Here is a 17,981-nt window from a genome sequence, read left to right on the forward strand (position 1 = left end):
AGTAATTATTGCCAAGTTCTGTCAGTATGTTAGACAGTGGCTAGTGCTAAGGAGCAATGAATGATAAAGCAGAGAAGATAACAAAGCTCTTGGGTGTGTGTTTGTGTGTGAGCGTTTACACAGGGCAGCCAAGCAAGGTCTCATGGGAAGAGAACTTTTCAGTAGAGGCCAGAAGGGAGCGGGGGACCTACAGGACTGGAGGGCTGTTTCACACAGAGGGGAGGCGGTGAAGCAGGAGCATGCTCAGTATTGAGAAACTGAGAGAGGACACTGGGGCTGGGTAGAACAGAACACACGTTACCCCGGTTTTATACCTAAATTTGAGATGAGGGTCAATATTTAGAGAAACTTGTGTTTTCAAAGATTTGTACTCTGTTTCTTTTAAGAAACTAAAGAACTGAATCTTAGAAGGCCATAATCCTAACAACCATGCTTCAAACCCTTCGCCTCACGTTCATTTGAAGATGATTCTTGACCTGCTTACCTCTGTCTGGTTACTTGCTTCCAGAGGGGTCCATTTTTCTTACAATTTGATATGGTACAATATGGTACAATTTGATTTGGTATGCGTCGTAAGAAGCAGTAGTTACCAGGTGTGCACCCTGTTCGTTCAGTAGTGTTTACCAGTGTGGGTGCATATTCGTAAATACTTCTTAATCAAAATCAGCAAAACTCTTGCAACTTGCATTAATGGCAGAAATCTTGGTTCCCATGCTTCATCTTGGACTCTCTCCTCTTGGCCTAAGAGACAAAATTTCTCCTCAGCCTGATTATTATTTTACTTGTATCATTTGGAATTGTGTATGATATTCTTTTGGGATAATGACTTAAATATAATTAAATATTTGTAATTTACAATGTACAGACTTTTTAATGAATTAGAGGCAAATGACTTCTTGAAGAGTAGATAATCTCTGTTTACATGAATACTATAGGACAGACAGGTGTCTGTCAGAGTATCTTGGTTATAAATCCTTTGGTTTGTATAGACTTCCAGGTGGAGCTTCTTTTGGATAAACTCAAGCAAAAGGGAGCAATTCGACGAGCACTGTTTCTCCATAACAGGTCCCCAGGTCACTCCAAGAACATGACTATTTCAAGGGGGGGACAGATGCAGTGTGAGGAACTGATAGCATATCTGCGGGTAAGAGATCCTTTTCTGCTATAGTATCATTTCTTTCTCATCACTGGACATGAGAATGGATAAATAAATTGGGTGTATTTATGAAATATTACTCGACAATAAAAATTAACGTGAGCTATATGCGATAACATAGATGAATCTTGTAAAAAAGAATGTTGGACAGAAAAATCACAGAACACTACATGTGATCCCATTTTTAATTAAAAAAAAGAAAAAGGTGAAAAATACTGTTTAGGGATCTGTACAATATAGCAAAACTACTGCTTTACTACCATAAAGCAAAAGAATGGCAAACCTGAAATTCAGGAAGGTGGTTATCTCTGAGAAGGAAGGCAGAGGGAAGAAGAGAGAAAGCGGCATTTAGGCATCATTAAAAATATTGGTAATATTCTTTTTATTAGGAGTGTGTGAATGTTCATTTTATTAGCATGCTTTGTATATTTGTGTGCAAATCAAATATTGCAGTATAAAACAGAAACATTAAGGGATTGAGAACTCTCAGTGGATAACAATAATCTTCTTTTTTGGGTCTTCTATCCCCATGTAAGTTAATTTTCCAGATATTTTTGATAGAACTGAAGGATCAAGGGATGAACACATCTGCCTTTGTGATGTACACTTAGGGATTTCTCCAGATAATTTAGGTGAAGTCATCATTAATCACAGCTCTCGCGTTCTAGGATGAATCTGAGTTCAGAGACAAACTTACTCCAATTACGATTTTTATGGAGTATCGATTGGATTATAGAACAGCTGCTGATACAACAGGCTTGCAACCCATTCTTAACCAGTTCACGCCTGCCAACGTTAGTCGACAGGTACTTTTCCTTTCTCAGTTTATCACGAATTTCATACTTTGACCTTTTTTTAAGATTTTACAATTTATATTTTTAAATATTTTTAGAGAATGCTTTTATAATGTTGGTAGATGTTAAAGTCAGGGGAAAGAAATCTGAATTTTCATGTCAGAGATATTTGTTATGTAGAGAAAGTCAGGGTCACGTTTCATGTCCATAAAATAGTAAAATAATTCAAGGCAAACAGCAAAACACCAGTTTATTTACATAGTGTTTTAGCATTTTGCCAAACATCTTTGATACTGATACTATCTTTTATGGATATTTTAATTATAAAAAAGTACATATATATGTATAGTACATAAATGATTCCTTTCATAAGCCAATTAAAGCAACATAAAATGTTATAAAGGTTATATTGTAATTTTAGAGATTCCTATGTAAACTTGCGTATTTAAATATTGTTACTGTGTATCTTATTTCTTTCTTTTAACATGTTCATATTTTTACATTCATATTTCTTCTCTCATAGAATCTACCCTAAATTTAGGTTAGGTAGGTTGTCATTTCTTTTTATTAAGATCTCATAAGTTATTTTTTTGTTTTTTTTCTTTTTGTAAGTATAAGACAGCAGCTAAAACTTTTAAAAATTAAAATATTTTAAAAGTTTTCTGTAATTTTTATATTTTAACAATTTATTTTTAGGCTTAATTTTGCACATGCATAATCATAGTGTATGTGCTGGTTTTTAACTGTCCATTACTATAGAACTTATAACCATAATTTTGTGTTGATTTATGTATATTCTTTGTATTTTTAATTTTTAGTGGATAACACAATATGTTGATTACTAATTTAATAATGGCCATCTGAGCCTCTTACAGTCTGCCATTCAATATTATGATTTCTTTAAAAGTTAGTTGTTACTTGTCCCTTTACATTATGTATTTTGATATATAGGTTATGATTATTTACTCTTTATACTTTTAGACCTTTTAAGAGAAATCTTTTATTATTATGGTTACCCTTACTTTTGATTAACTTTCTGAACTCACCAATCTCTTTAATACCAATACCATTTTAAAGTCAGCTGATCAAATAGGTTAACTTTTGGGACCTTGTTGGGGGGCAAAAATAACTTCAGTAATATTTGGCCCCACCTTTTTACCCCACCAATTTTCATTCTTCCATTATTTGAATCTATTTTATTTTATTTTAATCTCCTTAGAGTCCTACATTTGTTCCAACAGTGACATTATTTGCAGTTAAGCATCTTTCTTTCTGTATTCTTAGCTTTATTATTTACTTTTGTTTCTATATTAATTACCTACCCTGCCCTTTTATATTGTTTTCTCTAAAACAGGTCCTTCATTTTCACTTGTTATATTACAGACTCTTCTACTGCCTCTATCTTGGTTGTCTTAACAGAAATATAATGCAATTTAAAATTTACTGGTTAACAACTTTTAAAAAGTATAGAGAAAGTATAGGTGACATTAATTTTAATTATATATCTGTATTATTAACAGTTTGCTAAGGCTGCCATAACAGAGAGACTGGATGGCTTAAAAGAAATTTATTCTCTCACAATTCTGGGGCTAGACGTCTTGAGATTAAGGTCTCAGCAGTGCTGATTTCTCCTGAGGTCTCTTTCCCTCCCTGGCTTGGGGATGGTCATCTTTTCCTTGTGTCTTTACATGGTCTTCCCTTGGTGTGTGTGTCTTAAGTATGGTAAGAGGAGATTAGGGAAGGTTAGGGCCCATCCTGAAGATTTTGTTGCGACTTAATTTCCTCTTCGAAGACCATATTGCCAAACATAGTTAGATTCTGAGATACCAGGGATTAAGTATTTAGCATATGAATTTTGAGGGGATACAGTTTGCCCCCTAGTATCTAAAATATCATTTCTACATGTTATCAATTTAAAAATTATCAGTGTGCTGGGTACAGTGGCTCACGCCTATAATCTTAGCACTCTGGGAGGTCCAGGTGGGTGTACTGCTTGAACTCAGAAATTCCAGACCAGCCTGAGCAAAAAAATGAGACCTTATCTCTACTAAAAACTACAGGCATTGTGGTGGGCACCTGTAATCCCAGTTATTCGGGAGGCTGAGGCAAGAGGATAGTTTGAACCCAGGAGTTTGAGGTTGCTATCAGCTTTATCACCAAGCCATTCCAGCCTGGGACAAGAGAGTGAGAACCTGCCTCAAAACAAATTAAAAAAAAAATTATCAGTGAAATATTTTATGTTCTCTTTCTTATTGTCTTCAAAATGCAGACGATATTATAAAACACTTACAGTGCATCTAAATTTAAATATTTAGAATTCATATAATTTACAGTTGAAAAAGTGTATTCCCACACTCAAGTTGTTCTAAACATACTAACCATTTGCAGTAACAGAACTAAGTATCTATCTTGAACTTTAATTAAAATTAAATAAAATTTAAAAATCAGTTCCTTCCATATTGACTTCCAAATTGGACAGCGAAGCTCTAGAGTTTCCTTCTCTGTATCCTAATCCTTTAGAGTTAGAGATTTAGTGCTTTGTGCAGAGTTTATTTTTTTCCCCTCTATTTTTTGTTCAAATACATCTTAAGTTCTTACTCTGTGAGAGATATAAAGTATGTAACTGCAGAGATTTGGTTCTCTGGGCCTGGGATATATTGCTTTTTGCTTTTCCATTTCTGAACTATCTTCCCCAATAGCATATTTTAATACTACAGCTGTTCCAGTGTCATGTAAATCCTTTTTCTTCCTTGTAGTAGTTAGCCAAATATTCTTTAATCAAAGTTGTATTAGTATTTCATACATATTTTTCATTCCAAACTGCAGATACTCATCTAACATTGCAACTGGGAATGGTATATACACCATGAGAATAGTTCACATACACCTCACTGGTTCATTTATCATCGCCAAAATCCATGCTCTATTCCTGAATCATTTGAGCAGTGATTTATACTTGGCATAATAAAGGATGAAGAATCACCATAAAGTTCTTCTAATAGTTCTGACCTTTTTTTTATTGAGGATTATATCAACTGCTTATGTCTAGATAATTGAATTAATTCATATATATGTTGGGGTTTCCTCTCAATTAAACTGACAGTAAAGATTTCTGTCATATATTTTTATTACAGATACTCTTATGACTTAGATGTATACAATCGTTACCTTTCTCTTGAATAATTCTGTTCATTTTCTTCCTGTTTAAATGCTTTTCTTTCTTATCCTTTACCTCTGCTCCTAAAGGCCTTTGGATGTTAACAATGGACAAACAAGAATGGCTTCATCTTTATTTTTACTTCTTTTCTTAATTTTATATTTGCATCCTATTTGAGCTCTTCTGCTTCCTTCCACTAATTCTCTTTTTGGGCTTTTCCATACTGCTTTAGCTAAAATATTGTCCTGGCCAGATCCAGAGGGGAAAAAGTTCTGGTTTTTGCTCATTTTCCCCACTCTGATTAGCTAGCTGTAACACTTCTCATTCCTTTCCCGCATCTCCTTCCACGTGGCCACGTACACACGGAACTCATTTTATCCAGTTTCTGTCCGCCTTTGTTCTGTCTGCCTGTCTGAATTGTTTCTCTGGATCCAGGATAATGGCAGAGATGCAGAAGAGACTGCATTTTGCCCAATATCATACAACTTAGCAACAGAGTCAAAATGAACTCTCGTCTCCAGATAATTGTATTATAGCCTATGAATCTTTTTGTTTTCTTTCTCATTTTAAGTTAGCTACACTGACGTATTTAAAAATAAGTGGCCATAATCTTGCTCATTTAGGTATGGAAATAAGCTGATGAGTGTGTATAAATATAACATGAATACATATACGTCCACATGTATACTAATATACATTTTATATGCAACCTGTATTGCTATTTTTTCATGTAGAAAAAATAAAATGTTTTTCTAGGCTCATATTCTGCTTGACTGTGGTGAAGACAATGTTTGTAAACCCAAGCTGGAAGTTTCTGTAGATAGGTAAGTTTTGCCCCAAATAATAAACACTATAACAGAAATACAAACAAAAGAGCCCATTTTTCTATTCAAAGTGCTAATATATTTTAATAAGAGTTAGTTATGTTGGAATACATGTATGATTTTCCATAATAATAAAACTATCAATGTGGAGCTTCAAAAAGAACATCCAATGTGTTTTCAATAGTTACCTAGATTGACAGATTTGTTACCAATTAGCTTTGGGTAGTATTACACAGCAATATTATATGATCTTAAAGATCTGCTTTGTTGTAGACATACTCTGAGCTCAAGGGGTATCCTGACTATTTTTTTTTTGAAACAGAGTCTGAAGTTGTTGCCCTGGGTAGAGTGTCATGGCATCTTAGCTCACAGCAACCTCCAACTCTTGGACTCAAGCTATCCTCTTGCCTCAGTTTTTCTATTTTTAGTAGAGATGGGGTCTTGCTTTTGCTCAGGCTAGTCTCAAACCCGTGAGCTCAAGCAATCCACCCACCTTGTCCTTACCATTTATATGGCATATAAGTTATAAAGAATAATTGTCAAAAATCGTGAAAAATGGGTAACTCAGCTTTTAGAAAAAAATCAGAGAATTAAAAAGTACATACAGAGATAGAAAACTACTTCAGTCATAGATATAAACAATAGTGACATATTAGTAGCATCAATGTTTTCTTTTACTGATACATTGGGTTTACACCCAGTGTGCTATTTTCTGTTTTCTGTTGAGCTGTGAAGTACTCTTAAAATATCTTGAGACACTGTTGAACACATCAGTGGTGTCCCTGTATGGTCTTGTTTCTTTCAACAATCACGTGCTTCCCATGTAGTCTTTTTGCTTAGTGTGGATTTTTATTGTAGTGATCAGAAGAAGATCTACATTGGGGATGACAACCCCCTGACGTTGATTGTTAAGGCTCAGAATCAAGGAGAAGGTGCCTACGAAGCCGAGCTCCTCGTTTCCATACCACCGCAGGCTGATTTTATCGGGGTGGTGCGAAACAGTGAAGTAAGCAAGCTGCCTCTTTAAAAATCGAAAGCACTCACCAGTCTTATTAACATTAATGAGCTGCTCCACTATTTAGTGAAGCACAAGCTTAGGCATTCTACCTCCGGCTAGATTGCTAGACAATTGAGTGTCTATCTTACAGAGTTCTTTTCAAGCCTAATAAGTCGCATAATGCATTGATAGGGCGTTTTTAGAATTGCTAGCTAAGTGCCTGAAAAGGAGGTCAGATAGATAAAGTATCTAAGCTTGCCCATCAAATTATTTGTCAGACACAGTATGGTTATGTATCTAAGTCTCTAGGGATCTTTCAAGACACTTTTATGTTTCTGTATGGCAACTGTATACCTTTCTGACTTCTCCCTTCCTCCCAGTTTGCTCAAATAGATTTATTTGCTTTGTAAAAAAAAGAAAAATATCTAATGGCATGTCATTTTTATTCTCTTTTACATTCTTTTTCTTTGTCAAACAAAGGCTTTGGCAAGACTTTCCTGTGCATTTAAGACAGAAAACCAAACCCGCCAGGTGGTGTGTGACCTTGGAAACCCAATGAAGGCTGGAACTCAAGTAAGACATTTTAATTAAATGGCTTTTTTTTTTTTTTTTTGCCACAAATAGAATAGCATATTTTTTTCTCTGGGTTTGTTCATAGTAATTTTTCTTAATAAACACTTTAAAATAGTGGGTTTAAAGGTTAAATGATTAGCAGAGTTTTATTTAGTTTTACCTAAGATGCTAAAATAATGGGTTATGTTGTTACACTGTGTTAATAAGCCACCCTATACCACCTTCAGTTTGGTAAAGGGGTGAGAGCATGGTTTAAACTAAAAACTGAAATTATAATTTTGGTATTTCAGATGGATGCGTTAATGGAATCTCAAAAGCCACTCTAGAAAATACCAAGACTGTCATTCTTAGGTGACATAGAGTGACCTTGTTAACTCGAACACTATAATGGGGTCCCATACACAGAATTTATAAGAAGTTTAGCTGGATTAGGCTCCCTGGCAGATGGTGGAGCAGGGAGCCCAGAAGCTCGAGAAGAAGCATCTAATTGTTTTCTTTCCAAATCCTGTAAAAAGTAAACAAAACATACCTTGTAGAATTCCTAGTATCAAGGAAAAAAAATGGCAGTATACATTTTATGACTTTTTAAAATAGACCTTATTTTATTTAATGGCACATTGATATTGGTAATTTGAAGATCTGCGTGAATATGGTGCTAAATATTGCCTATTTCTTTAACTATATTTTCCTTTAAAGGCATTATTATTTCTGTATGTATGGTATCTCAGGAAAGAACACAGACCTGAAGTTTCACTTGTTCTCCTGTATTCAGTGTCTCATTGACAAATGAGCTCCCCTTTTATTTTCTCATGTCTACTTCTCCCTAGCTTTCCGGCTGATGCCTCATTCAGTACAGATAGTTCCTGGTTATTCCAAGTGGCCAGCTCCAGGCTTTGTAAAACCGGAGGCAGGTCCCAAGAAATACAGTTTTTATTATATTAATATTATCCCCAAGAAGCCTGCTTTCTTGTACCTTGTAATTCAGCTGTTTTCTTTAAAACTTATGAGTTTTCCAGCTGGGAGAGGTAGGATATTTGGTGTTGGGGGTTTGTGAGAGGAGAAATTCTGGTCTGGCCTTACTGATACCTTCTTTAACTGGATTCTCTCAGTCGTACAAACCATTCCTTTCTTCTTTCCTAGCCCGTTAACCCAGCACAGTTCATTTGTTATCTTTTTGTTACCAAATCATTGTGTCTAGTTACCATACTTTAATTGGATCAACAAACATCGACTTTTGCATTTTTTAGGAAAATATGTAATATAAGGAGGTACAGTTGTGATTAATAATTGTTGTTAATCAGGCTCTGTTGTGGATTGGTCCAAGCATCTTAAAGAGATTTGGTAGAAAATCAGATTTAATTATCTTTGTTCAGTTACCTTGTGAGCTCACTAATGATTCATTGACTGACATTCTCATCTTTCCTCTCCTCGTTAGCTCTTAGCTGGTCTTCGTTTCAGTGTTCACCAGCAATCAGAGATGGATACTTCTGTGAAATTTGATTTACAAATTCAAAGGTATGAAAACAACTTGTATTGGCTTACAATAACTGTTGAGTAAATATTACTTTTATAAATATATTGTGTAATACACTTTAAATATTGTAGAACAGGATAGATTAAAATTTCAGTGGCTTGTGTCTATTGTAGCCACAACATAGGGGGCCCAAGGTGGGCATATCCCCTGAAGCCAGGAGTTCAAGACTAGCCTGGGCAACATAACAAGACTCCCCTACCCCCACCTCTTAAAAAAAAAAAATTAGCACTTTATTATAGCATTTTTTAAAATCAGTATTTATATTGTAACAATAATTTTGTCAGGTTTAAATTTACAAAACAAAAGAAATAAAACGATCATTTTCTTATAATTAAATGCTAATGAAAATAATTATGTTGATTTGTGAGTATTTCATTTATTGCTTTTGATTTGTTCATTTTTAGTTTTAGTGAGTTTACTTCTGTATGATTTTGATGGTGGTTATGTTTAATTCAGTCCTAAATATGTTTGTGTTTTTTTTTTTTTTTTTTTTTCAGCTCTAATCTTTTTGACAAAGTAAGCCCACTTGTCTCTTACAAAGCTGATCTTGCTGTTTTAGCTGCTGTGGAGATAAGAGGGTCAGTATGATTTCTAAGTTGAGTATCTCATTCTCATGATTGCTTTTCAAAAGTAACTACTAGGCCCTCCCTGGCTTCTTCAGGATAGTAGACACTCCACAATTGGTGGTGGTTTTCCTAGAGCCATAGCATATGTAGAAATAAGGTCCTAGGTGTGTTCCAAAGCTCTAAATACTTACTGGGTGATCCTCTGAAAAGGAGTAAAAGGAATGAGAAATACCAAGAAGAAGCAATAAGTTTATTGAACTTTTGCAAAAAGTAACTTAGCCATTCACCTGTACATTAAATAGGAGCTTTTCTTGTATATGTACATTTGTTGGTTTTTTTCTTAAAACTTTTAACAATTAAATCTTATTTTATTCATTTGAATACAAGATGCTTTTGAAAATGAACTGACTATATCATTTTGATATTCATGGTAGGTTTTCTTTGGTCATTGTTTAGAGTCTCAAGTCCTGATCATATCTTTCTTCCGATTCCAAATTGGGAGTACAAGGAGAACCCAGAGACTGAAGATGATGTTGGGCCAGTTGTTCAGCACATCTATGAGGTTTGCAGCTGTTGGTTTTAACTGAAACCTAGTGAGAGAGCCAACAACGAAAGGAACAGCTAAGCTACTTTTTAAAAATAGTTCTATGTAATTTTTATGTAAACTCTGCATAGGTTAAGTATGTATTAGATTTCTTTGGATATTTTCCTATTCATAAGTTTGTTTTCATTTGACAAATAGCTTGTTGTGCTTAAAGAAAGCAATTTATATAGTTTGTTGTGTAAAGCTAATTCTACTTGAATAAAAAAAAATAATTCATTGTAAATAATCAAGATTTTGTTCCTGTAGGAAGAAAATTTTCTTTGTCATTGTATATGAATAACTTTTTAATGTTATCCTCTTTTGTTTATAGTTTCATCCTGACATATATTACTCTAGAGACATATGTGGAGCGTTCTTTTTTTTTGCATAAATATGATCACATTTTAATATTAGAATCTAACTGAGGAAACAGTAATGTTATTCAAACTTTGTTGCTAGTATGATTTCTAAAGTTGATGTAGGGGAATAAATTTTTACCCAAGGTATATACATTTTCTTCTTCTTCTGTGTTTTTTTTTTCCATTAGCTGAGAAACAGTGGTCCAAGTTCATTCAGCAAGGCAATGCTACATCTTCAGTGGCCTTACAAATATAACAATAACACTTTGTTGTACATCCTTCATTATGATATTGATGGGCCAATGAACTGCACTTCAGACATGGAGATCAACCCTTTGAAGATTAAGGTAATGTGCTTAATAGCAGCTCTTCATTATGACAGTATTTTATTGCTTTCTTTCAAAACTATTAAAAGAATTGTTATGAAATAAAATAACCATTTAAAGACAAAAACCCAGTCTGTAAAAATATGTTAGTTCATAACCAGTATACTGAGGATTAGATTATTTGTATAATGGGTAAGAATTAATTCTGTAAGGTCCTGGTAAACCATGTATCTATGGAGTAAGTCAGGGGATTTTTTTTTTTTTTTTTGAGGCAGAATCTCACTTTTGTCACCCTCTGTATGAGTGCTGTGGTATCATGGCTCACAGCAACCTCAAACTCTCGGGTTCAAGTGATTCTTTGGACTCAGCCTCCCAGAGTGCTAGGATTATAAGTGTGAGCCACCGCCCGGCCTCAGGGATATTCTTAAGTGACTCAAGTTAACCTTGCTTCATTGCGTTGTGGTTTATCTAAGATATAATATTGCATCAAGGGTGTTCTGTTGTTGGAATTTCCATCTTTGGGATAAGATACAGCATTTCTTCATGACTTTTGACTCACGTGACCTAGAAAAATGTGGTTTTATGGAATTATATGTACTTTTTCTTCTCCAGCTGGGCAAGGGGAGAAAGGAATAGCTAAAGAGAGCCAACTTTTTTGGTACATATTAAGGACTTCATTTTCTGTACTTGCTGTTGATTGTACATCAAGTAGTGAATTTTGTGTCATACTAAATTTTCATTCACTCTATTTTAGTCATATATCAGAGCTTATGTCAAAGTGTCAATGTAAAATGACAATGTAGAATGTCAGTGGGAATGTTTTTCATTACTACCATTTTATTAATACAATCCTAGATCTCATCTTTGCAAACAACTGAAAAGAATGACACAAGTGCTGGGCAAGGTGACCGGAACCATCTCATCACCAAGCGGGATCTCGCCCTCAGTGAAGGAGATATTCACACTTTGGTAAGTGCCATTTCAATTACAGGCTCTGTAAGCATTTTCAGCTATGTGATTAGAGGACTAATGCCAATGAACGTTTCAAAAATAACAACAGCTGTGCCTGACAGAAGCACACATATTTTTATACCATTCAGTTTACTTACATTCCTTTCTCCTAGTCAAATTCCTGCCAAATCTTCTTTAAATGATCTTTCTAGATTACTAATAAAAATATTTTACGTTCTACCTTAATTTTCTGGCTGCACTCCTTCAACTGATCTTTCTTGGCCTCCCCCTGATTTTTGAGCCTTTAGTGCAATATTGCAGGAAAAACCAGAAAACCCCAACAAAAATACTGTAGATTAGAAGAATAATTATCATCATGATTAACTTATATTGAGTCAGCCTGTATAATGTTATAAAGAAGCTTATTATTTATGTGTTTGAAAATTAACAGGTCCGCAAATCATCATCTAGTAGAAAAGCCCCATATGGGTTTATGTTCAGTAGTGATCACCAGTTACTTTGACTTCACCAAATTCTGTGGTCCTTCTTAGTCCCCATCCAGTTCAACCGTGCAGTGGCTTCTAGCTCAATCACTTCCTCATTCGTGAAACATTCCTTAGTCATTTCAAGGACACCACTCTCTTCTGGTTCTCTACCTACCACTAACTACTTAATCTCTCTGTTCAGACCTTTAAACTCTGGAGTATTCTGTGGCTCAGATCTCTGGGGGTTATTTCTGCTCTATCTGCATTCTTTCACTGGCTCTGTGCTGTCCAGTATCCTAGACACCAGCTATATTTCATGTGTCCAGTAGCCGCATGAGTCCATCTATCAGGAAGTATGGGCATCTCCTATATTGACAATTTACATCATAGAAAGTTGTAGCAGACAGTGCTGCACTCAATGGTCTTATCGACTTCTGTGGCTATAAATATCATCTGGTGCGGATGCCCTTAATTTGTATTTCTAGTCTGATCCTTTGTGTTGAACTCCAAACTCCAATATCCAACAACCTATTAGAATTTTTTCAATATCTAATAGGAATTTCAAACTTAATTCTAAAAACATGCCCTTGAGTTTTCCCAACTTTGCTCTTTCCACAGTGTCTTACACGTTATTAAATATCAACTCTGTTCTTTGTCTGAAACCTGCCCTCACACTGGGTCTTTTCTTTCTTTCAAATCATCGCATTCTATATTTCAGCAAATTCTATCAGTATCTATTTTCAAAATATCCAGAATCTGGCTCCTTCCACCACTGCCACAAGCTAACCCAGGCCACCTTACTCTGGCATTTGGACTATGGCCAGACCCCGAGCTGGTCTCTGTATTTCTACCCTTCTCCTCACTCTGGATTATTTGCTGCACGGAAGCCACAGGGATCCTTTTAAATATATAGGTCAAGTCATGTCACCCCAGGGCCTTCCCATCTAACGCAGAGAGCGCCAGTGTCCAGCGTGATCTGGGCCTGTCCTGCCTCCCTGCCCGCGTCTCCTCTCCTTGCTCACTCTGCTGCTCCACTCTCCACCTTGGTTTTCATCAAACAGACAGCCCAAGCATATTTCTTCTTCCTGGCTTTGAAAATAGCTCTTCCGTCACCCTGGAATACTCTTTGTCCGGAAGTCATGGTGGCTTACTTGCCTATCTTCTTCCCATGTCCCTAAATGTCAAATTATGACAGAGGACTTCCTGCCTAACCCATGTGAGATAGAAACAAGCTATGCCCCCCTCCCTACTTTGGATTCTATACTCTCTATTCTGTTAGCATTATAGTTGAAACAAAACTTACATAACATAAAATGTGCTCTTTTAACCATTCACAACATTGTGTAACCATCACCACTATAACACCAAACATTTTTGTCACTCCCTCCCTCCACAAAAATGCTATGTCCTTTAAGCAGTCTCTCCGCAGCCTCTGGTAACTGCTAACCTGCGTTCCTGTGTTGGACATTTCATATACACAGCATCAGACAATATGTGGCTTTCTATGTCTAGCTCCTTTCACTTGGCATGTTTTCAAGAGCTATCCCTGTTGTAGCGTGTATTATTACTTTATTTTTATGGCTGAATAATACTCTGTTGTGTGTACAGACACCTTTTGTTTATCTGTTCAGTTGATGGACTCTTGGAATGTTGCCACATTTTGTCTATTTTTTTTTTTTTATATTGTTAACTCATAGCTGTGTACTTTAGGGCAATCAAGGGGTACAATGTTCTGGTTTCATATACAATCTGAAATATTCTCATCAAACTGTTCAACCTAGCCTTCGTGGCATTTTCTTAGTTATTGTATGTAGACATTTGTGTTCTGCATTTAGTAAGTTTCGCCTGTACCCATTCTAAGACGCACCGTAGGTGTGAACCCACCCATTACCCTACCTCCACCCTAACCTCCCCCCTCCCTTCCCTTTCTTGGCCTTTTCCCCATAGTCTTGTGCTATAGTTGGGTTATAGCCTTCATGTGGAAGCTATAATTTAGCTTCATAGTAGGGCTGAGTACATTGGATACTTTTTCTTCCATTCCTGAGATACTTTGCTAAGAAGAATATGTTCCAGCTCCATCCATGTAAACATGAAAGAGGTAAAGTCTCCATCTTTCTTTAAGGCTGCATAATATTCCATGGTATACATGTACCACAATTTGCTAGTCCATTCGTGGGTTGATGGGTACTTGGGCTTCTTCCATGACTTAGCAATTATGAATTGGGTTGCAATAAACATTCTGGTACAGATGTCTTTGTTATATTGTGATTTTTGGTCTTCTGGGTATAAACCTAGTAAAGGAATCATAGGATCGAATGGCAGGTCTATTTTTAGGTCTTTAAGTATTCTCCAAACATCCTTCCAGAAGGAACGTATTAGTGTGCATTCCCACCAGCAGTGTAGAAGTGTGCCCTTTTCTCCACATCCACGCCAACATTTCTGGTTTTGGGATTTTGTCATGTGGGCTATTCTTACTGGGGTTAGGTGATATCTCAAAGTAGTTTTGATTTCCATTTCTCTGATGATTAAGGATGATGAGCTTTTTTTCATGTGTTTGTAGATCATGCGTCTGTCTTTTAGAGAAGTTTCTCTTCAAGTCCCTTGCCCACCCTGAGATGGGGTCACGTGTTCTTTTCTTGCTAATACGCTTGAGTTCTCTGTGGATTCTGGTTATTAGACCTTTATCGGAGGTATAATCTACAAATATTTTCTCCCATTCTGAGGGCTGTCTGCTTGCTTTACTTAATATGTTCTTGGCTGTGCAGAGGTTTTTAGTTTGATCAGGTCCCAGTAGTGTATTTTTGATACTGCTTCAATTGCCTGGGGAGTTCTCCTCATAAAATATTCACCCAGGCCGATTCCTTCAAGCGTTTCCTCTGCACTTTATTCAAGTATTTATATAGTTTCATGTCTTAAGTTTAAATCTTTTATTCAGTGAGAGTCTATCTTAGTTAATGGTGAAAGGTGTGGGTCCAGTTTCAGTCTTCTACAGGTTGCCAGCTAGTTTGCCCAGCACCATTTGTTAAATAGGGAATCTTTTCCCCCCTGAATGTTTTTAATTGGCTTGTCAAAGATCAAATAACGGTAAGTTGCTGGATTCATCTCTTGGTTCTCTATTCTGTTCCAGACATCTACTTCTCTGTTTTTGTGCCAGTACCATGCTGTTTTGATCACTATCAATTTATAGTACAGTGTCAGGTCTGGTAGCATGATTCCTCCTGCTGTGTTTTTATTGCTGAGTAATGTTTTGGCTACTCGAGATTTTTTCTGATTCCATATAAAACGAAATATTATTTTTTCAAGATCTTTAAAATATGACAATGGAGCTTTAATAGGAATTGCATTAAAATTATATATTGCTCTGGGCAGTATAGACATTTTAACAATGTTGATTCTTCCCAGCCATGAGCATGGTATGTTTTTCCATTTGTTAACATCTTCAGCTATTTATTTTCTTAAAGTTTCATAGTTCTCTTTGTAGAGTTCTTCCGCGTCCTTTGTTAGGTATACTCCCAAATAGTTGATCTTCTTTGGCATTTTATCTATTTTGACTAGTGCCACTGTGAATATTCACACACAAGTTTTTGTGCAAATATATATTTTTAAATTCTCTAGACCTAGAAATGGAATTGTGGGTTATATGAAAACTCTATATTTAACTTTTTGGAGAATTGCCAAACTGCTTCCATACTGGCTGCATCATTTTACAGTAGAAGTCAGCAGTGTATGAAGGGTTCATTTCCTTGTCAACTCTTATCATTATCTTTTTGTTTATTTTTTTGCTTTTTCATATTATCAGCATGGGTGTGAAGAGGTATTTCATTGTAGTTTTCAATTGCCTTTCCCTATTGACTGATCATGTTCAGCATCTTTTCATTTCTGCATCTTCTTTGGAGAAATGTCTATTCATATCTTTTGCCCATTTTTAAATTGGGTTATTTACCCTTTATTGTTGAATTGTAAAAGGTTTTTTTTTTATAAATATCCTGGATACTGCTTGATCAGATATCTGATTGCACATATTGTCTCTCATTCTTTATGAATTATCTTTTCCCTTTCTTGATAATGTCTTGCACAAAAGTGGGTTTGCTTGTACAGGCCTGGGCTAGAGTGCAGTGGTCTTATCATAGTGCACTGCAACCTCAAACTCTTGGGCTCGAGTGATCTGCTACTGAGTAAGCAGTAGTTAGGGCTTTAGGCATGTGCCACCATGCTGAGCTAATGTTTCTATTTTTTGAAACATTTTTGAAACAAGTCTCCCTCTTGCTCATGCTGGTCTCAAAACTTCTAACCTCAAGCAATCCTGCCTCAGCCTCCCACAGTGTTAGGATTACAGGCATTAGTGACCACACTTGGCTTGATATGCAAAAGATTTAAAATTTGAAGAAATATAATTTATCTCTGTCATCTTTTGTTGCTTCTAGTTGTATTGTCATGTTTATAAAGCCATTGTCTAACTCAAGGTCATAGAGATTTATTACCTTTGTTTTTCAGTTTTATAAGTTTTATGCTTTATGCTCTTATATTTACATGTCAGATTCATTCTGAGTTAATTTTCATGTATTGTGTGAGGTAGGGGCCCAAATCAATTCTTTTGTATGTGGCTATCCAATTGTCCCAGCTACATTTGCTGAAGACTCTTCCCCCTTAAATGGTCTTGGCACTCTTCTTGAAAATGAATTGACCTATATAGATGTCTGGGGCTTATTTCTGGACTCTCAATTCTATTTCATTGAATCCTTAATACTAGTACCAAATTATTTTGACTTTGGAGCTCTGTAGTATGTTTTGAACTTAGGAATTCTGAATACGTTTTCTTCTTCTTAAAGAATGTTTTGACTACTTGGAGTCCCTTACAGTTCATATGGATTTTAAGATTAGTTTGTCTATTTCTGCAAAAAAGATAGTTGGAGTTTTGATAGCCATTTGTTGAGTTTGTTTGTCAATTTAAGGAGTGTTGCCATCTTAACAACCTACATCTTTCAGGCCATCAGCACACATGTCTTTCCACTCATTTAGTCACTAATTTCTTTCAAAAATATTTTGTAGTTTTCAGTACAAGTCTCGCACTTCCTTGGTTAAATTACTTGTACGTATTTTATTCATTTCAATGCTATTTAAAATGGAACTGTTTTCTTTTTTTTTTTTTTTTTTTTTTTTGTGGTTTTTGGCCGGGGCTGGGTTTGAACCAGCCACCTCCGGCATATGGGACCGGCGCCCTACTCCTTGAGCCACAGGCGCCGCCCAGGAACTGTTTTCTTAATTTCCTTTTTGGATTCCTCATTGCTGTTATACTGAAGTACAATTCATATTTGTATATTAAGTTTTAGGGTGGATTACCTAGTTTTTTCTATATTTAAGATCCTGTCATCTGTGAAGAGGTAGCTTTACTTCATCCTTTCTAATCTGGATGGCTTTAATTATTTTTTTTCTTTCTTAGTTGCACTCGCTAAAACCTTCTGTTTTACAGAACCTTCTACAATGTTCAATGAAAGTGGCATGAATGGGGATCCTTGTCTTGTTCCTAATCTTAGGCGGAGAGTAAAAACTGTCTAGTCTTTCACTCTTCTTATGATGTGGGCAGTAGGATCCCTTTTATCAAATCAAGGAAGCTCTCTTATTCCTAATCACTGACAGACAGTACCACTTACTGGATAGCAGTGTTGTGACATGTCT

General features: G+C 35.7%; 1 protein-coding gene across 3 annotated transcripts in view; it reads left to right on the top strand.

Annotated features, from left to right (window-relative positions):
* The window catches only part of ITGAV (integrin subunit alpha V), a 75,645-nt gene that overhangs the window by 52,186 nt on the left and 5,478 nt on the right, over positions 1-17,981 (top strand). For 2 of the 3 annotated variants that reach the window (XM_053597730.1, XM_053597728.1), the window contains exons 17-26: positions 990-1,144; positions 1,825-1,962; positions 5,864-5,931; positions 6,790-6,937; positions 7,409-7,501; positions 8,937-9,016; positions 9,533-9,613; positions 10,058-10,163; positions 10,732-10,890; positions 11,725-11,838. In XM_053597730.1, coding sequence (XP_053453705.1) covers positions 990-1,144; positions 1,825-1,962; positions 5,864-5,931; positions 6,790-6,937; positions 7,409-7,501; positions 8,937-9,016; positions 9,533-9,613; positions 10,058-10,163; positions 10,732-10,890; positions 11,725-11,838 — 1,142 coding nt within the window. The remainder of the gene's footprint in view (positions 1-989; positions 1,145-1,824; positions 1,963-5,863; positions 5,932-6,789; positions 6,938-7,408; positions 7,502-8,936; positions 9,017-9,532; positions 9,614-10,057; positions 10,164-10,731; positions 10,891-11,724; positions 11,839-17,981) is intronic. The other variant, XM_053597729.1, reaches the window with a different exon arrangement.

Source organism: Nycticebus coucang, chromosome 7 (assembly GCF_027406575.1).
Source record: "Nycticebus coucang isolate mNycCou1 chromosome 7, mNycCou1.pri, whole genome shotgun sequence".
Taxonomy (NCBI): Eukaryota; Metazoa; Chordata; class Mammalia; order Primates; family Lorisidae; genus Nycticebus; species Nycticebus coucang.